Here is a 26,516-nt window from a genome sequence, read left to right as displayed (position 1 = left end):
GTTGCACAAATTAGCGCTGCAGCTGCAGACACTCATAATATGCCAGGAATATTCCAACGTTTGCGGAATTCAATGCATCGCCAATGTGAAGCTTGTATTGCAGCTGGTAGTCTCTCATTTGAGCGTTTCCACCCCATATTGCATGGTGAAAGTTTGTTTTGGAAAGGTCTATCACCTCTTATAGTATGCACCATTAATTTACAACACTTTTTGTATTATTCATTGTACTACTTCGTATTATTTGTGTACAGTTTGTTCATACTTTAATTTAGAAATGAGTGTTAGTATTTGCCGAAAAATAACATAACTAACAAAAATTCAAACAAATAATGGAAAACGTTTTTATTGATTTAACTTCAAAACGTAAATAAATGAACCACTAATGTGAAATAACTTATAAGTACTATAACAACAAAAACGTCCACTTTTATTAACAATTAAACCTTTAAGAGCTCTGGGATACTAATAATATTTATAAATTAGTTGATACTAACTTTTTGTAATTTATACTTTAGCTGCAGATCCATTATGAGGGTATTTACAGTATCATTTACTTATTTTATTTTAAATGATATAACAAAAATAATTTAAAATAGAATTCAATGCCATTAAGTAGTAAATTACAACACAAGAAAACTAAATATTTATGCTTGCAAAATGTTCAAATTTTATTGTTTGGTTGGATTTAATTTTAAACCTATATTCTTCGAAAAAACGGAATAAAATAAATTTTAGGATCTTTACAAAATATAATCATTTGAATAGAAAATGTGATTTTGGGGCAAAACCATTAGCACAAATAAGAAATTACCAAAAAAAAAAAAAAAAAAGTCTAAGAAACAACCCTACATTCAAAAACTATGAAAACGCTGGGTATCACAGAATGGAACTTAATGACAGATACCATGACATCAACGAAAGACGGAAAACATAGATGCTAAAGTTTGGGTTTAAAACATGCATGTTTAATAATAATTGGAGGCATAAAAATACATACAGAACTTCATATCTAAAATAATATGCCTTCAACTACAACACAAACATGAATGCCAGTTGAAAGGAGAATAAATATATATATATGTAAGAATGTATATATATATGAATGTGTACAAGCAAAAAGAATCTTTATATATAAAAATGTCCTAATGCGTTTGACATTGTACACCGCGATGACCACCAGCATAGCGATCATCATCATCATCATAAACTTCCCTATATCTTAGACGGCTACTTGACTGTTCTGGAGAAATATCCATAAGGGATACCTATAATAAATTAAATTTAATTATATTGATTAGAAGCAACAGCAATGAAATACATAATCATTCTATCAAACTTGCCAATATCAGATTCAAAATGTTCATAATTAATTCAGTTAAACAATGAATACTTGAAAGAGAAGTCATGTTTTGGTTTACATTAAAGGGCAAAATTAGCAATCACAAGGTTCATACTCTTCCAGACAGAATGAATTTCAGGAGTTTTCAGGAGTCAAAAGCAAAATTTTCAGGAGTAATAACACAAGCGGTTTTTACAAGAAAATTAGTTTCAGTAACATTTAATCAACTTTGCTGTCAAATTTTTAATCTATTAGTAATTTTTTTTTCACACACTATTCAATCAAAAAAATAAATAAATAATAATTGGATTCAAAATATTTGAAAATAACAGGAATACACAAGAGATTAGATATATCGGCATATTATCAGTAGTAAACATACTACAAAATAGCAACAGCACTACTATACTAGCTTGCAAGTTAACTTGTCAGTGACGTCATTAAGCGCGGAGGAAAAACACTGAGTGAAAAGACCGCCTGTAGGTTTGTAAGGAGGATCTCCGATAAGACACCGCACTCGCAGTTGCCTGCTTGGCGAATTAATCCGCTTTGGCATACTTCAACGAGAGTGGAGCACTTGAGCAAAATCGCGCCAAACGCAGAATATCCGGAGATCGCCAACTGTTTGTGAGCTCTGATTGGCTGGTTCGTTCAGTTGCAAATGAATGTATGGATCCGCGCTGCACCGCTCTTAAAATTGAAAATATTTAACGATTCACAGAAGTTATGACAAAAAAATGTCCCTTTTGCGTCGGTTTAACTAACTAATCCGATTTCTAAAGCAAAGTGCGTAATTTCCCCCCGATTATCTGGCAAAGCGCAAGGAACTATTTCCTTCACTTGGCCGCAGCTCATTTCTCCATCGCCAAGAAAGCTTGCAATCGAGTATAATTAGCAATGTAGAAAATATATGCTTAATAGCTGTTGCTGTTAACACAAAAACTAGCACATGCTCTTGGTTCGTTTTCTAGTGGCAGTTACAATCAGTAACCGTAATGGGCATGTTTGAACAGAGTACTAACAGGTCAGTTGGTTCGAACACACTCCATGTCTTTGCGAAATGCACTGGATGCTCTGTATAATACGAGGATTTTTATTGGTTGCCAGCGATTCAATATGGCTGCCTAAATGGAGATGAGGTGGAATTAAAATTAGCGATTGTTTTTGAAAATTATTTTCAGGAGGAGGGGGAAAATCAGGAGGTTAAAACAAAAATTCAGGAGCTTTAAGGGCCCTTAGAAGAAAAAATTAAATTTCAGAAGTTTTTCAGGATTTTCAAGAGGCGTACGAACCCTGCAATCACTACCAACCACATGGCGGCTCAATGGGGGAAAAAATGGCGAGTAAAAAATGCGAATTCCTGTCACAAAACAAATTACTGACATTTGAGAGCAGGGCCGTCCGAAGTGCTGACGGCCCCAGCGCGAATGTTTCCTGGCGCCACTCCCCCCTATTCGCACAGAAAAATCAAGTTAGTTGTAACATCAATGCATCATACAAGTGAATGCGTCACACTTGCATTTTTTAAATATTAATGAACAAAACAATCAGAGATTATATAATGCAAATTAAAACCCAAGCAATGAATGTGTTTCTAATATTTATTTACATTAATACCCCAAAATATTTTCAAAAAATAGCAATGTTAAAAATCTAAATATTTATCTTGTAAAATGTTTCCATACAAGAAAAAAAAACGAACAAAGAAAACTGAATTAGTTATTCATATTGATCAAATGAAGAACACGAATAAATAATTTGTTGACTATAAATAGAAAACGCGTTTTTGGAAATAAATTACATCAAAATTAAATTTCAATTTGGACTCATCCATTCTTTTAAAGAGGTTTTTGCTTTTGCTTGTTCCAACTTAATAACATTTATATATGTGGAAACACAGATGTCATTTTTTTTTTCATCAATTTATTGAAGTTTCTGCTATACGTAGCCAGATTCATGGGTGCCCCATCACGAAGGGGAGAGAGATATGGCTCAGAGTGTTTTCAAGAAAGACTTCCTTTTGTTACTTGGTGTTTCAAAGCATTTGAGGGGGATAGGCACCCCATCACCCCATATTTGTAATGAATTTACTGAATAAAAATATATTACCTAATTTGTCTTTTTACTTCTACTTTTAAAGCCAAAAGCTAAGCCGACAGTACCGAACCGTAACAAACTGAATGATTTTTGACTAACTCTTAATAAATCAAAATGATAATTCTTGTTTTAAAATGCACATTATTTTGTGAAGAAAAATATTATATATAAATGCATTACTTTGCTTGTAATTTAAATGTAGGATGTATATTTTTTAGTCTTTTTTTTTCGAATTTAAGGGGAGCCCCGAGGCGTCCCTCATTTTGTGGCGCCCGGGGCGATTGCCCCTGCTCGCCCCTCTCTTCGGACGGCCCTGTTTGAGAGTATGGAATGCAATAATTGGTAAAATGTTTTCCAGAAAAACCAAGATTCAGCCTTAATGAACTAATTTATTCAAAATACTCTACTAAGATAAATAAATTCATTTATGATCATTAATTTCAACAAATTAAGGGGGATAAAAGTCAGTTTTTATTTGGAGTAAAAAATTTTGGTCGCCTCTCTTACACAAGTGTATGAGAAAAAACGCTTTATCAAAAAAATATTGTTCAGCATGAAAAAATTACCTGTAAGTACATAAACAGTGTTAGAAATAAAAATTTAAATCTAGATGACAATATGGCATCTAGTTTAGAGTAATTCCATATCAGAATTCAATAAAAATTGGCATGGAGAACACAATGACAAGATAAGGAATCCTGCCGATTTTTAGATTTGTTTCAAATTGTTCAAAATATAAGAATGTGAAAAACTCAAAATGAGCAAATATATAACAAATGTTTGAAATTTCTTTCCAAATTAATATTAGAGTGAAAATTCAAAAACCATTGTAAAGCAAATGAATAGCGTTCTTATGTTACGAAGGCCATTCACCTTGACCTTGAATATCTCAATACAGTGCACCAAAAATTAAACTAGCACAACAATGGCAAGGCACTGAAAAAAAGACAGAAACGTTTACATATTTTCTGCAGATTTTTATGTTATTTCTGTTACATATTTTTGGGCTGCATTATTCATAAAATATGCAAAGACATATTGGCATTTTTCTTAAAATATAGGTTAGAATGTGACAGCAATTTCATTTAATAAACACTATTCTTTTATTAGGAAGAATGTGTAATGAGTTTTTAAAGATTTGGTTTTTCTTTTTTCAGATAATACAAGTTATAGTCATGAGCAGTGGCATAGCTAGGGAGGGGCGGAGGGGGCGGTCCGCCCCGGGCCGCAATTTCACACTTTTGATGCGAAAAAATTTAACGCGTTTCCCCAATTAGTAAATCATGTTTTTGATCTTTTTTTTGGAGTCAAAAAAAAAAGTCTTTTAAGTCTAAGGTTGTGGTACGACTTTGACAACAAAATTACTCAAACATAAAACACGTGTTGGTTTTGTGGACATCTCAGGATTATATTGTTTGTTTTTTTCTCTTCCTGCGTCTGAAGCTACAGACTGAGGGCAGTGTCACATTTTTTGGGAAGAGCAATCGGAAGAGCCTTCCTATCCCTTAACGTCACCAAACAGCTCAAAAGTGCAGTTTTAAGAAACATTTCCGAAGGATATCTCCCAGCCCACCCCTTAACATCTAATCTTTTAGCCTAATATTGAGTTTTTAAAATTTCAATACCAACAAATTCCTGAGGGTGGTCGAGCCCTGATCCTTCCTTTAACGTGGTGATAGTCTAATATTTGGATTAAGGACATCAACTTCGAATTTTAAAATCCCCATTGCATCCAATGTCCACAAAAATAGCTTAACATTGGGTTTTTGAAATGGAAATTTCAGAAAAATTCTAAGGTAGGGATCCCAAATGTGCACGAACCTAACGTCATCACAGTTGGCTCCAAATTCTGTTTTGAGAAATTTATGAGGGAAGACCGCAAAGTCTTCTTTTCTCAGGGATGAAGAGCTTAAAATAAGCAACTGTTTCAAAAGAAATTTCGGGTGGGAAATCCCCCTCCGAAATCTCTCTCATGACGTTGTCCGTCAAACAACGGCTAAAGTTGCGTTTTTAGGACGTCATTTTCAAAACATTTCGTAGGAAGACAGGAAAACCATCTGACTTCTCAACATTTTTGGAAATAGTCAGAAATTTATGCCGTGAAAGATAGCTTACAATTCCTTTTTTGAAACTTCAGCATCGGAAAATTTCTTGAGAGCTCGCGTACGTTCCCCATTCTTCTTAACGTCGTTGAAGATAAACTAAAATTGATTTCAAATTTGAAAATATTTCGGGATTAAAATCCAGTCTTTGTTGGAGTAAGGGGAGACCCTTACACCACTAGATACAGCCTACATTTACGTGCTTTTCAGTTTAGTTGAAAAGCTTTCCGGACAGCGCCGCTGAACTTTCCCCAATGGCTTCACTTATCCAAAGATAGCCAAAAATTGCTTTTTTTAAGACTTCAATTTCGGAAAATTTCCTTGTGAACTCCCAATCTCCCTAACGTCACCAAAGAAAGTACAAAACTGATTTTTAAAAAAAAATCTGGAGGGGGCTCAAAGCCTCTTTTCTATAAACAGTTACCAAAAATTGCTTAAATTAACAATTTTGACTTTTAGAGTTTTTCGGAAGAGTTCTGAATTCCTTTTTTTTTCTTCTGCAAGAAAAATAAGGAAATTTTTTTTTTTTTTTTATAAAATCTTTTAAAAACACTTGACTCTTTAATGTATGAACTATTTCCCATCAAAAGGGCGGCAAATTGAGGAACCGTCCCGGGCGGCAGAAAGCTTAGTTACGCCACTGGTCATGAGCCTTTTTCATTGCTCCAATAAAAATAATTCTTTTTCTTAAAATAATTTAGATAGTTTTTCATGAGAGTTGTTAAAAAACTAACTCAATATTTTGAGTGTTGCTAGGACTAGAGATGCAAACAGGAAGAAGGAAAAAAAATTGGATTTTTTTTTCTTAATGGATTAATTTCCACTTGTGAAAAATTGAAATTTTTAATATTTGTAGCACAAAGTGATGTATTTAGAAATTTACATTTCAATGCTTATTTTGTTTTACAAATTTTTTATATTTGGTATCTCACATACAAACCTTAACTTTGATAATGCAAGTAAGATATTTTGATTTCCCTGTATACTAAAGTACAGTAAGCTCCCAAATATCCATAGAATTGGGTACACAAGTGTTTCGGATAATAAAAATTGCAGATAAACTGCAAAAATGAGGGGAAAATAAGGCAAAATTTTTCCTAAACATCACTAAAGAACAAGTGTATGTATAACGAAGAAAGCACAAAAAATAAATAAAACAAAAACAGCCAAGTTTAAATTTATAATTTTTTGACTAAATACAGTTATTAGTATTTGCTTTTTACTGCAAAAATATTTGCTCTTGATTGTTAATTGACTGGCGGATAAAACGCCCTGTGTATAATTGGAAGTTTACTGTGTTATCTGCTTTTCTTGCTGAATCCGTTATGCACACATTTACAATGTTATTAACTAGTGGAAATGTTTATGTAAAGAATTTAACATTTTCATCTAATGGGATTGTATATATGTACACATATATACTGATGCATCAATTGCGTAGTCAAGGGGGGGGGGCAGGTGTGGTCCTCAAATCTGCTGTAAGAATCATGTAGTCTCTAAAGAAAGCCGTATTCATTAGCTTCACAATGTGTTTTGAATTTTCACTTTACTTTTCTTTTTCATGCACATTTTGAGTTCTCACAAGCTTATGCTTTGAACAATTTTCAAAATAGAAATTTAAAAATTGGCAGGATTACTTACCTTGTCAAATGCACCTTTTGTACAACTATATTGAAATTGGAATTGAGGTTAAAAACTCTTTTTTATTGATCTGACACGGAATTGCTATGAATCAAATCTAAATGTGTCAGAAAATTCAAAAAAAAATTATTGAATAAAAAGAATACTTATTGTTGATATCATGTGTAAAAAGATTCGAAAATTTGAAAGGGAAAACACTTTAAAAAGAAAAAATAAATGCATTTAAAATTACTTTTGAATTTATCCAATGAGTCAATTAGACACGAGTCAGAAAAGAAAAGCTTCAATGTGATGCGAAACTTTGCGTCTAATTTCACGCCTAGAGTTAGAAATCTAAGGGTAGAATTCTAATTTTTCATCCCAAAATGACTTATTAACTTTTATTTCTAACAATGTACATACAAATACTTAAAAGCAAAAAAAGATTATAAAGAGGACAAAAAGTTCACAACATTTGAAGTTGAGAACATTGGGGTCATTTCATGTCAAGTGTCCTAGAATCGGACAAGGTCCCCCCACTCGACTCTCTCCGATTTTCATGTAATTTTTATTGGATATACATATAAAACTTACATAAAGTTATGCTAAATTTCAGTTCCATAAGTCATATGGTTCTGCCAGTATCCAGTTTTAAAAAGGCCTCTTTTTTTCACATCACGAATGAAATGACAAAATCCCCAAGTTTGTGTTTTCATTGCTCGCAACCTCTTACAATACTTATATTTGGTGATCCTGATCAATTTTTGATGTAAAAGAGCCTAGTAGTATAGCAAAAACTCTATGCATGGTAGATTTTTCACGATATGCTGCCAAAGTACGCTTAAGATTGCATTTTTACAAATTAAAAGCATACATCATCGGATTGCATCTGATGAGAGAATACAGTAAAATCCCTCTAATGCGGACACTAATGGGACAAATTTTTTTGTCCGCAATAGAGATGTCCGCAGGACAGGGGTTTAATAATGTTATTTGCATTGGAACTGGGGAATTAAAAATTGTCCGTATAAGAGGGGTGTCCGTTAGGAAGGGTTTTACTGTAGTTTTCTGAATCTAATTTTTTCCTCGTTTGTAACCTGTTACATTTGAAAGGTATGGAAGTGGCATCTTGATAGTTCAAATAATTGCTGAAATATCCAAGTCTTAAATCCAGCCGAAACAATTTTTCGCCAATTTTGTCTCAATTTCAAAGGGCAATTTCTCAAATGGGTCACCTTTAATTTGGCTTTTTATGAACTAAAAAACGTGTGTTCCATTTTTGAGACACACCCTGATAAAATAGGAAACTGTAGTTCAAAAACATGTGCGTCAGTCCGTGTGAACTCAATGAAAAATATTAGACAACACAAATTCATGTTAAACAATTCTAGTAAAATTTAGAGGATCTACTGTACCTAGGCTTTGACAGGAAAAAAACTGTTTCAGATATTTTTGAAACACTAGTTTTTGAGTGAGCGCCCCTCCAAAAGCTAGAGAAATAGTAAAAAGTGAAGTTCCAGTACTTAAATATTTTTTTCTCAACTAGTATGAGAGCTATAATTTTTCACAAGGTGTTATTTTAAAGCTCTTAAAATAAGATCTGAAACAGTATGTTACTTTGAAAGGTTATGTGAAAATAACAATTCAAGGTCACAAAACCTATTTGATATTAAAAAAAAACATGCGGTGTATTCAGTGGAGCAGTCGGGGGGAGGTTTTGGAGTCAAAATCCTTCCTAGAACACTTGGTTTTAGTACATATTTACAACTTTAATGTGGCAGTTTAAATATATATGAAAGTAGTTACGACCAAAACCCCCATTCCGCAGGAAATTTCTGGCTGGGCAACTGGATGTAGATGTGGTAAAGGATTTCAGAATGGGATTGCAAAAAGGTTTTTACTCTAAAAAGTAATGAAGCTTTTAGATTCAGCATAATATTGTAATTTTTCCGCTATGGGTTTGAAAAACTATAAATAAATATTAGAAATTCATTCTTTCCATTATTCCTTTTCTAAGTTCAAGGCAGTAAAAATATACAATATATAGTAAGATAACATAAATATTGGGTTGTTCGGAAAGTAATTTCGTTTTTTCCCGTCAGAGGACTTAATTACGTTTTTTCGAAACCAACTTCACACTTAAGCCGCATAACCATTATATGTCTTGAGAGCTGATATTGCAAGGCTTGTGTGTGAAAAAGTTCTATTAATTCTACGCAGTAGTTTTTGGTTGGTGCCCTTTTAAATATGGAGAGCAATAAGCAGCATTTTTGTCATATTTTACTTTTTTACTTCAGAAAAGGTAAAAATGCTGTCCAAGCGAGAAAAAAATTGACGGATGTGTATGGAGAAGGCGTGTTAACAGTACGCCAGTGCCAGAACTGGTTTGCAAAATTTCGATCCGGCAATTTTGATGTCGAAGATGCACTACGGTCTGGAAGGCCGGTCGAAGCTGACAAAGATGCGATAAAGGCATTAGTTGATGCAAATCGGCGAATAACCACACGAGAGATCGGTGAGAGATTAAATTTGTCGAATTCGACTGTTTATGGCCATTTGAAAGGCATGGGCTTAACCTCGAAGCTCAATGTGTGGGTGCCCCATGTCCTTACGGAGCGAAATTTGTGTGTCGTGTTGACGCATGTGATTCGCTCCTCAAACGTCAAGAAAATGATCCATTTTTGAAGCGGATTATTACTGGGGACGAAAAATGGGTTGTATACAACAATGTTAAACGCAAGAGGTCATGGAGCAGAAAAGATGAACCGGCTCAAAGCGTTCCAATAGCCAACATTCACCAAAAAAAGGTGATGCTCTCCATTTGGTGGGATGTCAAAGGAATCATTTTTTTTTTTGAGCTTTTGCCGGACAATACAATGATTAATTCAGAAGTCTATTGTCATCAGCTGGACAAATTGAATGATTCACTTAAAGAGAAGAGGCCCGAATTAATCAACAGGAAGGGTGTAGTGTTCCACCAGGATAATGCGAGACCTCACACAAGTTTGGTCACTCGCCAAAAACTTTTACAGCTTGAATGGGACGTACTGCAACATCCACCATATTCTCCAGATCTGGCGCCTTCCGACTACTATTTGTTCCGGTCCCTGCAAAATTTTTTGGATGGCAAAACCTTTACCTCAAATGAAGATGTCAAAAACCACCTGAACCAGTTTTTTGCCAGCAAGGACCAAAACTTTTATGAGAGGGGAATTATGTTACTGCCAGAAAGATGGAAAAAGGTGTTGGACCAGAATGGCCAATATATAATTTAATAAAATATTTATTCATTATACGAAAACTGTCTTTCATGTTCCCCCCCAAAAAAAAGGAAATGACTTTCCGAACAACCCAATAGTTGGTATAAATGTATTGGTCAGAACTCTAGTCCTTTATAAAATCAATACAGTGACGGGATTACACTCTCTGTATAAAAATAGTTTCCGTTTTCCTAATCTTACACCATTAATCAAAATATTCTGGTCAAAACAAAAATGAATTTTTTGCAAGCAATGTGGAAAAAAATTGTGTTACGTCTACTGTCTAAGGGACTGTGAGAAGAGTTTCAGCTAGAGCTTATTTTTAAATGACCTACATTGTCCACGTTATGATTTCACAACATTGGTTTGATAAGGCAAATGAACAAATTAGGTTAACACCTTTTCAGCACAGTACAACTGTACAGTAAACACGAGAACATGCTTTGAAACACAGGAAAATGACATTAAGAACTATGACAGATGCTCATAGACTGCACTCTTTTATTCCACTGAACTAAAATAAGGGGCAAGTGAAAGCACTAATTGTGGAGCAGAGAGCATGACCATTTTCAAGGGTGATTTTGAATTCTCAAAATTAGTTGGATTCTTGATCTTTGCGGCTATGTTTGAAAATGGTGGTAGGGGTAGGTTTTAGACATGAACTGAGGAAAAATAAGCCATGAAGGAAACCTTTTTTTCATTCACATGGAACTTTATGTTCCTTCTAACACCTGAGCTTTTCTTAATGCAACTGTAAATAATGTTAATTTCAAAAGTAGACCCCAGGACAAAAAACTCTCAAAGAAACCACTCAAAAAAAAAAAAGAACTTGGATTACCATATGGTTTTTAGAGTATTTTGCATTCTGCATTTTTTTTGTAAATATCTTCAAAAGATACCAATGACCACTTAACTTCAGTAAGTTAAATGGTAAGACAGTAAAAATCCATTTTTTTCCATTATGAGCCAATTATAATTCCAGACAATTTTTATCCATCTACGGTAGTGAAGGCAGTTACCGCTAATCACATTTTCAATTAAATGGCGGGAAAAATTGCAATACCTAAAAATATCTGTAGATCTGTATCTCAAAGTTTTATAATTACTTTTTGGAAATAACCCTTTATAATCTTATTCTGAAAGTTTATACCGCATATGCAACAAATTTATTGGTTTTTTTTCTTCTGAAAATATCTAACAATGCTTTTTATGACCTTAAAATATTAGTGTTGCATAACCTTGCGTAGTGACAGACCATTTCAAATCTTATTTCAAGAGCTTTAAAATAATACCTAGTGAAAAATTGAAGCTCTCACACCAGCTGAAATAAAAATTATTCTTTTTTAAGTACCAGAAATTAACTTTTTACCATTTCTCGAGCTTTTGGAAGAGCGCTTACTCACAAACTAGTTGTCAAAAATATCTAAAACAGTTTGTTTTCCTGTCAAAGCCCAGGCGCAGTAGATCCTGTAATTTTTATTAGAATTGTTTGACATGAATTCGTAATGTCTAATATTTTTCATTGATTTTTCTCACGGACTGTGTGTGTGTAGTTCCTACAGTTTCCTATTTTATCAGGTGTGGAAACTTGGATAATTCAGCATTAATTAGAGCTATCAATATGCCACTTGCATACCTTTCAGACATAACAGATGGTTACATACGAGGGAAAAATTAGATTCAGAAAACTATTCTCTCAGCAGAGACAAGCCAGTGATGTATCATTGGAATTTGTAAAAATGGTTTTAAGCCTATTTTGGCAGCAAATCGAGAAAAATCTACCAAGCATAGAGCTTTTGCTATATTACTAGGCTCTTCTACTCCAAAAGTTGATCAGGATCACCAAATATATGTATTGTAACCATCTTATGTCGCGAGCAATGAACACACAAACTTAGTAATTTTGTTATTTCAGTCGCGACGCGAAAAAAAAGAGGCCTTTACAAAACTCTGGATATTGGCAGAATCATACGACTTATGGAGTAGAGGTGTAGACTGGTATTTTTCTTTGGTAGCCAGTGGCTACCAACACCAAAAACTTTGGTAGCCACTTCAAATTTTTGGTAGCCAAACATAACACCCACACACATATATATATATACAGAAAAGCACCGTTTATACATTTCTCTTTGGTACGTTTTTTGAATTCGTGCCTGCAGAATCCAATACATTTTAATGGATACCTATTGTACGTTTTTCCCCTTATTTACACTTTTTTTCATACAGTCCCTTCAAAAACGCATAAACTCTGCTTCACTGTGCATATATTTTATATATCTATGTATTAAAAATCTTAGCACAATAAAAATCAGTACCAGTGAAGATTGGTAAATATTTTCCTTCTCTCATTGAAGAAATCTGAGAATGATTTGGATTGAAATAGGATGGAGGAACACATTAAGTTAAAAATCTAATATTTGTTTGACCTACTGGTTTCACTTTTCATGGAATCCCCCTAGCCAACATATTTGCAAATTTAAATTTGCAGGACCAAATTTCAAAACCACATAATAAAAACAAACTAGAAAAATATTTGTAGTTTGCGAACAAATGGTTATTTTAAAAGTCTGAATTAGAATTGAACTAATAATAAAGTAGCTATCCACTACTCGAGAAATCTACCTATCAACATACCACATTTAGTATCGTTTATAGAAATAATACATTTCAAATTCAACAGCAAAAAAAAGTTTAGATTTAATATTTTAGGATAAAATTAAATTGATTAAAATAAAGCCTGTAAAAATAAATATAAGAACAGGATTTAGTACTTTTTAGTTATTAAAATATAACTTTCAATTATCAAAACTTCTGAAGTATTTAAAAAATGCAAAAAGATTAGTAAAACTGGTGTGCAATGTCGGCACGTTTCCCGAAAATAATTGCATTTATTATTTATTAAAATAAAACTTAAAATAAGCTGACAACTTCCGACTGCCAAAAAAATTAAAACATGTTGGTACAAGATGCAAAAGGAAATCTAAAGTACAAGAGGCAATTATCCTCAAAGTGCAATTCCAAAGTTAGCATGGCTCCAAAAATAAGTTCTTTTATTAAAATGGAACATGAAACAAGCTAATCTAAGGTAGCACACATCAAAATAACTTTTGCTTATCAAAAATATGAAGACAATTGTACAAGATGCAAAAAGATTGAAAATTCAACCACGAGGTGCAGCTCCCCGCAAAGTGTGGTTACAAAGGAAGCATGGCTTCAAAAATAAATTCTTTTATAAAAATAGAACATGAAACAACTAATATAAGGTTGCATTTGTCTAAATAACTTTCGTCTGTCAAAAATATTAATATATGTATAAGATGCAAAAGGATTTAAAACTCAACCACGTGGTTATAGTTATCCGCGAAGTAAGATTACAAAGAAAGCACGATTCCAAAAATAAATCAAGTTTTTAAAATAAACATAAAAATAAGCTTTAAGGCAGCCTGTGCCAAAATAACTTCCGACTATCAAAAATATTAAAATCTGTACAAGATCCAAAGGGATTGAAAACTCAACCACGAGGTGCAATCCCCGCAAAGTACGATTACAAAGGAAGCGTGGCTTCAAAAATTAATTCTTTTATTAAAATGGAACATAGACCAAGCTACTCTAAGGTAGTATACGTCAAAATAACTTTCATTTGTCAAAAATATTAAGAAATGAACAAGATGCAAAACTATTGAAAACTCAACCACGAGGTGCAGTTCCCCGTGAAGTACGATTACAGAGGAAGCATGGATCCAAAAATAAATCCATTCATTAAAATCAAACACGAAATAAGCTAATTAAATTTAGCCTGCGCAAAATAACTCCCGATTTTAAAAAATATTTTTAATATTTACAAGGTGTAAAAGGATTGAAATCTAAATCACGAACTGCAATTTTTCGCACGAAGTACGATTTCTAATTTAATATGGCTCTGTAAATAAAAAGTCATGAATATTAAACATTAAATAAGCTAATTTAACACTGCATCTGTCAAAATATTTTCAGATTGAAAAAAAAAAATTATATTAAAATATTCGCAAGATGTAAAAGGAACAAGGGAAGCAGATTTTCGCGAAGCAAGTCGTGAAAAGTTTCATGACACCGGTGTAAGTCGGCCACTTTAAAGTAATTTGGTACTTCTAAAAATTGATTTTTAAATCGATAGAGTATACCAGCAGAAAAATAATGTATTTGGTGCCATGTTTAGTTTGTCACACACGTTACAGTAATCTTTCCAAAAAGAAAAAATTCTGTAACAATGAACTGACTTGATGCTGGTTGTCTTCGTTTTGAAGAACTGAAAAAGTCTTGGAAGATGTATCCAATTTTATTCTCTTTGAGCTACCTCTACTCGTCATTTTCAACCTTTTAAAAAGTCATCAGAATTAGCTACGCCGCCGTATTTATGTTTCCCCTCCTCAGGCCCTGCAGATGCTGCAGTGTTGACCTTGATTGGGTTCGGGGATCATGTCTGCTGGACCGCAAGGGGGGGTTCAGTTTTCACCCCCCTCCCCGAACAATGCTCTAAGCCCCGAACGCAGTGTAGGTGTAGCAAACGGGAAGTGGTCAACAAATCAGCGAGGGGAGGGGCAACATTTCAACTTTTCTTGAAGGTCAGTAAGTGACGTCGCGTCTAGACGAGCGACTACCACAGCATGAAAAACTGGATCCGAAAGCACAGTGCAATCGATAACTTCAACTTGGGGGGGGGGATTTTTTCCCCCTTTGGTCACCCGGTGGCGATCGGCGCTGAAATCTTTGGTAGCCATTGAAAATTTTTGGTCGCCAATTGGCGAGTGGCGACCGCTAATCTGCACCTCTATTATGGAGCTGTAATTTGGCATAGCTTCACCTTTAAGTCTTATATGTACATCCAATAAAAATTTCATGAAAATTGGAGAGGGTTGAGTGGGGACCCCCAGGTCACTTGACATGGAATGATTTCAAGACAAAGATAAAAATGTTCAAGTAATAAGATTTTAAATTTTAATCAACAAAAAGTAATTGGCTAAACATTAATACCTCATCAGCATCATCTGGGATGATGTATTCAGGCCTAGGTGGTAGAACAGCTTCAATTTGAGGAACTAGGCGAGGATCAATTGTTTCAGGGAAATTAACAATGAATTGCACAATAAGTCTGCCTTTTTCAAAAGGATTCTTGTACTGCGGCATTCCTTCATTTAAGATACACTTCACAGCTTGGTCCTTTACAACTTCCCCTGAAGATTAAGAGTTTTAAAACAATGATTTCAAATTTCTGAAGGTGAACATAAGTACTTTAGTACAGTTAGCTTACACCAGTGACCACTAAAAAGATTATAAAATGTTTCTGCAACTAAAATTTACATAGCTGCCAAAAAAACCTTACAATTTGTCATACATAACAGCAGAAAAGGAAACAACTTCTTCATAGCATTTTAAAAGGCATTTTTCATTAAAAAGAAATTTCAAATTTATTTTACATTTATTACGTTGTGCTACAAGAAACCAAATTTTACCGAGTGTCATCAAAAAAATTGTTAATTTCAAATTCCAATTAAAATGCTGTTCATAATTTATGGGGTTAAGAAAGCTTTGTTCTCATAAATTTTGGCAATTAAATTTCAACCTAAATTTCCATTTTACTTACCTGCCACTCAATGTTGACTGATTTAGTAATATAAAAGGAGATGTGCTTTTGGAATAGCTAAATATACTTTATTGGAGCAGCAAACACAAAAGAAAAGAAAAAAAAAGCAATATTTCAAGTAGCAACAAAGTGAGAAAAATCTAGTGGTTTTTGAGACAACATATATACAAAAAAAAACGTAAATGTATCCATTAAAGTAAAAACTTTTAAACTATTCATATGCATAATTTTATGGGAGCGAATGGGTGTCCTTGGTTGTGTGAATTAGCAATGCCTAACGCAAGACACTAAATGACAATAACTTACGAGCTGCTAACCTTTATCTCAAGTGATTATTTTTTTCTAGCTATCCCTTCGCAGTTCAAATTTCATATCTCTGATTCGTGCGTTTTTTTTTTTTTTTGTTCAAATCATGAGTGGAGAGAAAATGTCTCATGCAGCATTTTCAAGGGTTTGGTGATTTGCATAGAAAATCTGAACAACAGCTGAGGCATTTTGTTTCTGTTTCAACTGGAATAGAACAAAATTATAGAAACATAAAAACCGACTTGATATAATGTTAATTTCACTATAAAGAAACAAATTTCATAAGTAAGAAGTGATATTTTGAGCAGTATTTAGTGATTTATTTTTTGCGCAAGCATCAAAGTGCCGAAATTCAAATAATATTTAATAAACAGATCAGATCCACATCCGCATATAAGCTGATCCCCCAAATTTAACTTTAAAAAATGTCAGGTTGTACATAGAAATATAAGTTATTTTCATTTGAGATTTTCTCTTTCAATTAAATAATTTGTGAAAGGTCCGTTTTGGTTGATCGAAACTTTGTCAAGGGTCCGTTAACGGACCCAAATTACCTCTAATTGGACCCCTAAATATGTTCCATTCCCCTTTTATTGTGTATTCTTAACTTTTTAATTTAGAACAGAACTACAGCTGCAACAAATTTTTTATTTGGTCCCTTTGACCTTGCTATAAACCGGCAGAACTGTATAATATAAAAAATACTATATACCTGGTATGCATGTAACGACAAGTATTCTATCATCAAGAGTCTTGATTGCTTTTTGGAAACCACACAAAGATTCAGTCAATGTTAATTCCATTCTCATAATTAAATCACTGCCGCTCCTTTTGAAGACATCATGTTCTTTTTCATCAAGCACAATAACTATATCACCAGGTTCTAAACCAGGCTCTTGATCACCTTCACCAGTAAATGTGATCTTATGACCATCTTCCATGCCTGCAAAGAAAACTTTACATAAGTACACATTAATCAATAACACACAGCAACTTGATTTTAACAGAGTATTCTAGTCTAGAAATTCAAAAAAACGAAAAAATTTTTTCTCTTCATATTTTCAAAGTTTAGACCTTTAAGAATAAGCCTCTGAGAAGATTTATGAAAATTTGAATCATTTTCGGAGTTATAGGTAATTATGTTGTTAAGATAAAGAAAAAGCCAGCAAACGAGATCAACAGAGTGACAAACGCTCTGAGGTAAGAGTCAGCACTAGTCGTCAAAAAAAAACAATTTGCAATTTAAAAAACAAAACCCAGGTGCAAACTACAGTGGCTAAAAGTAATTTTGTACAAAATTTAAGGTTTTAGGTGCTATGGGGTCCCCTGGACGCAGGTCCGCAAGACCTCCTCTCAGAATTTCTTTGACCTTACTTTTTTTAAAATATAAACAGCTAAATCAATGCCTTTTTTCAAAAATTTAACTTTGATAAACCCTTTGACTTTGATTTTGTTTGATACTTCGATCCCTCAACAAAAAACTTTATTTTAGCAATTAATAGCCAAAAAGGAATAAATGGTGCCATTTGATGTTACAAAACAACTGACCTTTATCGATATGGACTTCAATGATCTTTTTTTCACGAACAACTTTTTTGCCATGGCAGTTTTTGCACCTATCTTTGGGATTGATATATTCTCCTTGACCAGAACATGAAGAACACACTGATTGAATTCTTTGAACCATTCCAGGACCAAGTTGCTGCACATGAGTCTGCATTCCACTACCATTGCATTTTGAACATTTTTCCAGAGCTCCCTTTTTTCCACCTCGTCCTAGAAAAATTGCAAATAATTTTGAAATGTAATTATTAAATTTTTAAACTCTATTAAAGCATTATTATATAATCCTATATACAGTCAACCAAGAACATAATGGCACTAACAGATGCAAATGCTCATTGCTGCAAGAACTAGAGCATGAAAATCAAGATGAAGAACTGCTAAAAGTATTTATTTTGAAAGCCAAATGAAAAATTACAAATTACCATGTGAATATTTGTTTATATTTTTGCATTTTTTCAATTATAAATTATTAATAATTAATTAAATGAAGTTGAAATTTTTATTTATTTTTTAATAACTTTACAATAAATTTTATTTTATGTTGTGAAAAAAAAAAAGGGTAAAAAATTTAAATAAAAATAACTTTTCAGAAACCTAAGTTAAAATAACTTAATTTAATTATTTGTAGGATACGAAAAGATCGAAATCCCAAACATGCCATCCAATTTTTGACAAAACATGTGTTTTGTTTTTCTTTATATGAGGCAGTTAGAAGCAAAGGGATGTAAGTGGTTTTTTTTAAAGTTTTGATAGTTCAGACCCTTAGTAGGCTTTCATTGAATTCTTTATACCAATACTACTAGTATCATTTCTTGCCCCAAAACAGAGGAAGTTCCATTTGTGCTGGTACCTTCAAATTTTTAATTTTAAAGCTTGCATCCCTTTGCTTCTCACTGCTTCATATGTTCTACAAAGTACAAATTATGAAAATTTATATTGAAGTACTAGAGATAATTTTTGTGATTTTTTTTAAATTTTTTCACATTGCATTAATCATTTTTTTCTGGAATTACTCGAACACTCCAAAGTATTTTCTTACTAGAAGAAACCAGATTTTAATCTGCAAATATAAGGAAAATTTTAATGGATATGCACTAATAAAAATACTAATAGAAAATCTGAGGTTTTTTTCCCCTTTATAGCAGGGTTGGCTTTCTGCCGGCAGAAACTAGTTTTTGCCGTGCCAGTGGCAGAAACTGGTTATAACCGGCAGAAACTGGCAAAAACTAAAAATCATCTTAAAAAACTAAAGTAATTACTAAATGATATTTGTTTAGGTAAACAAAAAAATTTAACTTCATTTCAAAAATAAAAAATAAAATGTTATGCTAGTGCCTTTGATTTAGTTCAGAAAGGGAACTTTTTAATTGCTGATGCTCGTAATATTTGGATTAATCTAACAAAGGACGAAAATCCTATGGGTTCTTAGGATAGAGGAGTGGCATACAAAATTAAACTGGCATTACTGTTTGTAATTTGCTCACAAATAAGCTTCATCTAAATTGCTTGTGATTGAAATTATCATGTGCTTCCAGAAGAAAGTGTCAAATTTTACTTGCCAATATTAATCTAGATTTTGTACCTAATATTACAGCTTTGCAAAACAAATTGGCTCCACTTCTCGAAACTCATTTTTCCCAGTCGAATTTTTACCACTACATACACACATAGTTACACATAGTTTACCACATACTTACTACATGATGGACCAGTTTAAAAAAAATATATACAATTTGAAAGTTTTATGAATATTGCTTGTTCTTTGATGCATTGCCTGCTAGCTCTTTTGTTGCAAGAATATTCTAAAGTTTCTCATTCGTGCATATTAAATTGAGAAACTATTTAGATTTTTAGAATCACCTTTTCCATGACGCAACTGAAGGGTCCAAACAATGTAAAATTTGATTCTGAATTGTGATAATATTGTAAATTAAACTTTGCTTTGGTTAACAATTTATTATTTTTTCCATGCATTTTCTACTGTCTATCAATAGTTTTTTTTTTTTTTTTTTTGTCGTTTTGAGAGTTTTTGCCGAAAATGTGGCAGAAAGTGGTTTTTGCCATTCCGGTTTTAATCGGTTTCTACCAGTGGTTTTAACCGCCCTGGCAGAAACTTGCCAGCCCTGCTTTATAGTAACAAATAAAGTGAAATTAGCTGCTGTTTAATTCTTCTAAAAAATTTTTGGGTTTAAAACTACAATTTTGGCATATAAATTGCAAATTCAACCTTTGAATCAAGATGTACTTTAAATTTTAAAACCTGAGATCATGAATCTATTTATCTATGAATCTATGTAAGTAAGTCCGTCTAACGTCTTCCGATTAATGATCAAACCAGGTATTGATTAGGAAGTTTTCATTTTTTACGACTTCAATTAGCAGAAATATTAATCAAAAATTTTTGTACCATCAGCTATTGGCAGCATGCTAATTTCAATCCTCGGATCTTCTTTCTCAAGGCTGCCTCTTGCCTCTGCAAAACTATGGTCACTCTTTTTCTGCTAAAGGCAGAAGCATTTTCTTCTTTGAATGGCTCGAGTTAATGGTTACGAGGAAAATGGCAGATTGGCATTAGAATGATTCTATAGATTGGTTGCGCTGAAAACTAATGTAGTGTTCATTAATTAATGTACTGCCGCATGCGACAATAAGGGGCAAAGACCCCAAAGGCAGCGTACAACCTACCACAAGTGGCTAGTAGGATAATGAAAATTGGCATAATCAGGGAAAGAAATTATTGACCACTGTAAGTTAAAAGGAAAGTCATGACCTTTCTTAGCAACCAAGCAGAACAAAATAGAAAGAGATTAGAGTTATAGAGAGATGTAGAGATTTAAAAAAAAATTAGATCTTTAATTATTTCTTTCATTGTAAGTATACACATTAGAAGTTCCAGTTTTGTTAAAAAGACAGTCTTGGTATGAGTTAGAGCAAATTTTCCCTAGTTTTTTTTTTTTTTTTTTTTTTTTTAATCTGAATTTTAACTGTAAGAGACAAGTGAAAATTTATCTAATAAATCGGTAAAAAGTAGATCTCGGGAATAAATAAGAAAACACAGAAATGTGCCACATAATGGAAAATTGGCAACCATGAAAACCAGAGATTTAACCTTCCGCTTCTAGGTTGTTGATGCATTAAACATATTTTTCATTTTCCCTTTGAAACTTCTTAAAAATCTTGCATGTACAGCCGAGGGTAAAAAAATCTGCACAAGTTGGGAGAAGTGGTTGCTCAGATTTTAGGATTTCAGGTCACAAAGAAATTAACCATATCGTGAGAAGTGGAAACAAGGAAAATAACAAAATGTTCATGAATTATTTCTTCGGACAATACTTGGGCTCAACAGTTACTAAGTTAAAAAAGAAAAATCAAGTTAAACAAGAAAAATAACTATCAAAATATAAAACATTTTGCTGGAGTTTTTGTAAACATACTGTTATCTTAGAAGGTAAGATCCGCTTTAGTCATGTACTAACCTTCACATTTATCACAGATCACATTCTTTTGCACAGCTAATTTGCGAACAGCACCCTTATATAGTTCTTCAAGAGATACTGCCAACTGATGTACAACATTAGCACTTTTATTGTCACGCCTGCGACTCCCGCCTCCAAAAAACATATCAAATATGTCCATTGGAGAGGACATGCCATTTGGACCGCCAACTCCACCTTCTTTAATTGCTTGTTCGCCACCTTGATCATAAATTTTACGCTTTTCAGGATTTGACAAAACTTCATAAGCCTGAGATATCTGCTTGAACTGAAAGTAAAATAAAAAAATTTTAATGATACATTTTGCTTAAGAAAACAGGAAAATGGGCATTTTTTTAAATATGTATATTTTTTACTTTATAATGCAGAGATGATTGTGATCCTAGTTTAAAAATTCAGAGAGTTGTTTTAGTGAAATTCTAACTAACATTATTTTTGAAGATTATTGCTTTTACAAATTTAAATAATTTTTTTTACCAACTACTGAAAAATTCCATAACCAACTGCGATACAGTAGCATCCCGAAAACTCAATAAGTGGTCAATGGACAACAACATTTCTTAAATTTTCCAAATTTTTATGCTAACTTATCAAAAATGATCTCCTAAATCCAAAAATCTAGCTCTTTTTCCACACAAAAAATTCATTTATAACTTATTAAGCATTGAAATTGCCCCAGAAGTGCCGCGAGAAGAAACAACCCCTGATTGGGCTGACGTCAACCATGCCTCGTACACCACGCCCCTCTCCCTCACACTACGTTTTTCAATTTGAGTTGAACGCTGATGCTCCTATAAATTTTCATATTTGTTATGTATGCTTAATATATTGAATACATTTTCGATTTGCAAAGATTATTATACAATGGAAAAGGAGTCTAGAAAGCTGATATCTATAATTTAAGAAAAAACATTACAAACCAGCATTTTAGGCTGAAAATCAGATGTGAGAGCTGATTTTTTGGTATATTTTTTAAGTTCATATTTAATAAGTCATGATAATTAATATAAAGGAGAAAATCGAGGCGGATGGGCTGTAGAGTTAATAAGTTCATGGTTTGACAATGTCCTATGCATGGAATTTCAATCTTCCCTTTAAAGTATAATGTTTTTAAACTTAAATTTGAAAATTTATGGCACTGATTAACTGCAAAAAAAAAAAAAAAAAAACTTTCAATTATGCTGCTAACTTAGAAAAAAATTTGTAAGCAAATAAAGAAAAACTAAATACATTATTTGGATGCAAAAAACATATATGAGAAACAAAACTAATTGATAGAAAAAGTACATTATAACATCCGAGATGTTGTTAGATGCAAAATGTGATATTTCAATCAGTTCTAGTTCAATTTCTTTTTCAAATATTCAACTTCAAAAAAAAAAAAAAAGCTACAGATGGTGGACAAAGGATGTAAGAACAAAAATTAATACAAAACTGTTTCACTTTGAAAATGTTTTTGTAAAAAAATGCATTATGATAAATAGTAAATATTTTGGTATTCTTAATAGTCTATATTTCTAAGCTTACAGAAAATTTGTTTTATTTTTTCGATTTTAATTGTTTTATTTTTTCATTGGCCATATTAAATTTAAAATGACATTAATAATTATAATTTTAAACAAAAACTAAAATTGAGTGAAAATATAACTTTAAGCTTAAGTAATTGTCGATATTGTAATTTTTTTAAACAATTTTAGCCCATTTTTTTCTGTTCTTAACATTAATGCAAAAAAAAAAAAAAAAAAAAACTTTATAAAAATGTAATAAAGGGCCTAAAAAAGTTATTGTTGAAGTTGTGAGAACTTCGAAAAACAAGCAACTTTAGTAGAACCTAGGACATAAAAACTATTAAAATAATTTTTTATATAAATCAATGTTTAAGCGAAATTAAGGATGGAAAAGTCATATATTAGATAGCAAAAGAGTGAAGTTTTTTTTCCTTATTTATGAGCATTAAAAAAAAAGTTGATAAATCACTTTTCATAACTCTTGAAATAACTTCTATATTTGATGCATGAAATTAATTGAATTTCTGCCTACACTAATATGCTTTCAAAGCAAGATCAATTCCTTGATTATAATATGTATTATGTTTCATGTTTATGTTATGTCTTTTGTTCATCTAAAACAAATGTCTCAGGTGACCATTGACCACCTGCAGGTGTGTGATCTCTAAATTCCTGGAAAGTGTCATTCCCCTTTAATCTGTACATTCCTCGCTTCCCTAGGGTAAATGGGAGAAGTCTCGAAAATTTGAACAATAACGCAAGCAAGCGCAGGGAAAGAATAGAATATACAGTGGATATATATATTTTTTTTCTTTTAAGAACGTGGTTTGGAAACTGATAACATTAAACCATGTAATAATCACAAAAAAACATTTTTGACAGATAAATAAACACAAGAAATACTTAAATACCCTAACTAAACACAGAAGTACCTGAAGCACCCTACATAAAGCATACGGATATCGAAGAAAGACCTTAAGCAACCACGAAACGAGGCACATCTCTTGTCACTTCTCGGAAAGTCAAGTGGCTCCCCGTTTCAGCAGAAAACGAAACTAATCAGTTTTTAGTTGTAAATAACTTTTAAAATATCGCCTTGAGATGGCGAAAAAAAGTGTTTTCTGAGGTTTTTAGGTCATTCTGAGCGTATTAAAAATGAAAACAAAAAATTCTGTAGTCCATTGGTAAAATTTTCCTGTTCTTGGAAACATGCACAGAACAGGTTTCCTTGCCCAGCCAGGATCAGTCGAGTTTTCTAGAATCACACGGGTGATTGAATGCGATGTTCTCAGGGCCGTATTGTACTACTTTTTCTCTTTTTCAATAATTGTGATTCCCTCACAGCATTAAGAATTTTCCTTGAAAATTTAAATGTGAACAATTTGTGAACACATAAATTACATTATGCATGTGTGCAAATGAAAGTGCTCAAAAGATTTTGCAATAATTGATTTAAATGCAATAAATGGACTATATTTGTGAACTGAAGGAAAAAAATATATTTGAGAGTTTTTACAGCCAGCTTTGTGAAGATTTTCTTCTCTTTATTATAATGCCATTTCATGATCTAAAACTACTTTACTAAAAATCTAATTTAGGAAAATGCCAATATATAAGTCCATATATTTAATCATCAATTTATTGTTCTTTAATTTATGATTAAAAAAATAATTTTTGCTAAAATAGTATGCAAAACTTACATACAGAAACCATTTAAAAAATTAAGCTTCTTTTTTTTTGCATCTAAATATTACAGATTTAGTAACTTTCTTTTGTGTTGTAACTGAAATTAGTTGTTTTAGTAGTGTTGTGAATTTCCATTCATAACTCTACCAACTGTTACATGTCGTAATTTTTATATTGCTTTATATTGCGTAATTTTTATATTAACTTTTTAGAGAAAAATACAGCCAATTCGCGATAACTCGAAGTCCAATAACTCGAATATTAACTGAAACTCGAAGTTTTCATCAAGTCCCGACCCTTTTGTCTTTCAATCCATGCTAATTATTCTCAATATCTTGTAGTTAATTTCCTTTAACTCTAAGTTTTTTCAAAGATGACTCGAAATTTATTTTGAAAGAATGAAGAAAAAAAAACAAAACAAGTGTTTATGAGAGAAAAATTTACCTTCACTTGCAATTCCTGCACAACAGACCTCTAAAGCAAGAAGAGCACCTATTAAGCCGAAGTGCAATAAAGTTGTTACAAATATAGAAATGAGTTAGTTTGCTTTCTTTTGTTGTACTGTATTGTTTACACTATGACATGTTGCTGGACTGCAAACTTGCTTTTAAGCTGTCAATTATACTTTTATTCAAAGGCGGACCTAAGTAATGATGCGTTCCCCTTCAGTCTTTACAGTCTTTAGTTCAAATATTTGCTGATAAGTTGCTGAGAGGCAAAGTGAGTTTTCTTTGCTATTAAAGATGTCTAACCAAGCACTCTGTCAATGATATTAAAAGAAAAAGAAACTTCTAAAGAGGCAGAATCCATGAAACCGAATTTGAAACGAATGAAGATGCGCACCTTTGCTGAAGTAGAATCAGCTCTATTCAAGTGGTTCCAGTAGTATCGAAATCAAAACCATGCTTTTGATTTTCTTTCTCTCAGTATTTTTGATTAAACTGTGCATATTGTGCTTAAAACCTTTAAGTTCCATAATTTTATCTGTTATATGTACACATTTAGTAAAATATTCGATGGTTTTTAATATTGAAATATGGAAAACTGAAGCTAGTGGTAAGTCAAAGTTTTTCGTCGATCCCTTTAGATTCAAGTTATTGTGAATTGATTGTATTATCATTCATTAATTGAAATTTATTAGTATTTATATTTATGCATTAGAAATATTGCAGTAAATACAAAATTATTTGATTACACCTCTTTAGCTTTAACATACTTTTGGACAGTTTAAGACACTTTCGGACAGTAAAACCACCTGTCCTGTTTTAAACAAGTTTTTGACAGTCTAAAACAGAACCCGGTCAAAAAAAAAATGTAGATACTGTTGTTTACCTGCCCAAGAAAGAATGGATACGTACTTATTCAGGGCCGGATTTGGAAGTGTGGAGGCCCCGGGGTAACGAAGGAGTGGAGGCCCCTAATCAGGGTTCGAAAAGATCATATTTTTGAAAATATACAATACTTTGATATATATCCGAATATTTTGATGTATATATCCGATATTTTCGACCCGTGAAAGTTAAGATATTTTGTAAATATTTTATTGCGCCCTTTGCCCCGCTTGCCCACCCTTAAATCCGGCCCTGTATTTATTTATTTTACAATGCTTTCATAATGTATTTTTAGTTACAAATTGATAATTTAGTTAGGCTTATTCATTTTTTTTTCTGTGATCACTAAACAATTATTAGTTTCGTAATATGTATAAACAAAAGAAAACATAGAAATTTAAACCCTGGCAAAATTGATTTAAAAAAATTATACCCTATCGCCTTCAGATGGATTTTTATCTGGATGGTACTTCAGTGCTAATTTTCTGTATGATTTTTTCAGTTCATCAAGAGTGCAACTTGGTTTCACTCCAAGTATATCATAATAAGTTGTTTCTTTGACCATTTTTAAATCTAAAACAGAAAAC

General features: G+C 32.4%; 1 protein-coding gene across 1 annotated transcript in view; it reads right to left on the bottom strand.

Annotated features, from left to right (window-relative positions):
* Nucleotides 1-404: 404 nt before the first annotated feature.
* Nucleotides 405-26,516, bottom strand: part of LOC129217333 (dnaJ homolog subfamily A member 1-like) — a 43,686-nt gene continuing 17,574 nt past the window's right edge. Inside the window, exons 2-7 of the mRNA XM_054851615.1 lie at nucleotides 26,363-26,502; nucleotides 21,387-21,672; nucleotides 17,893-18,120; nucleotides 17,057-17,287; nucleotides 15,429-15,628; nucleotides 405-1,265 (exon numbers count right to left, since the gene is read on the bottom strand). Of these exons, the coding sequence (XP_054707590.1) occupies nucleotides 1,143-1,265; nucleotides 15,429-15,628; nucleotides 17,057-17,287; nucleotides 17,893-18,120; nucleotides 21,387-21,672; nucleotides 26,363-26,494 (1,200 nt within the window). The 5' untranslated portion in view covers nucleotides 26,495-26,502 and the 3' untranslated portion in view covers nucleotides 405-1,142. The remainder of the gene's footprint in view (nucleotides 1,266-15,428; nucleotides 15,629-17,056; nucleotides 17,288-17,892; nucleotides 18,121-21,386; nucleotides 21,673-26,362; nucleotides 26,503-26,516) is intronic.

Source organism: Uloborus diversus, chromosome 2 (genome assembly GCF_026930045.1).
Source record: "Uloborus diversus isolate 005 chromosome 2, Udiv.v.3.1, whole genome shotgun sequence".
NCBI classification, from domain to species: Eukaryota; Metazoa; Arthropoda; class Arachnida; order Araneae; family Uloboridae; genus Uloborus; species Uloborus diversus.
This window is presented reverse-complemented; position numbering and strand designations above follow the sequence as displayed.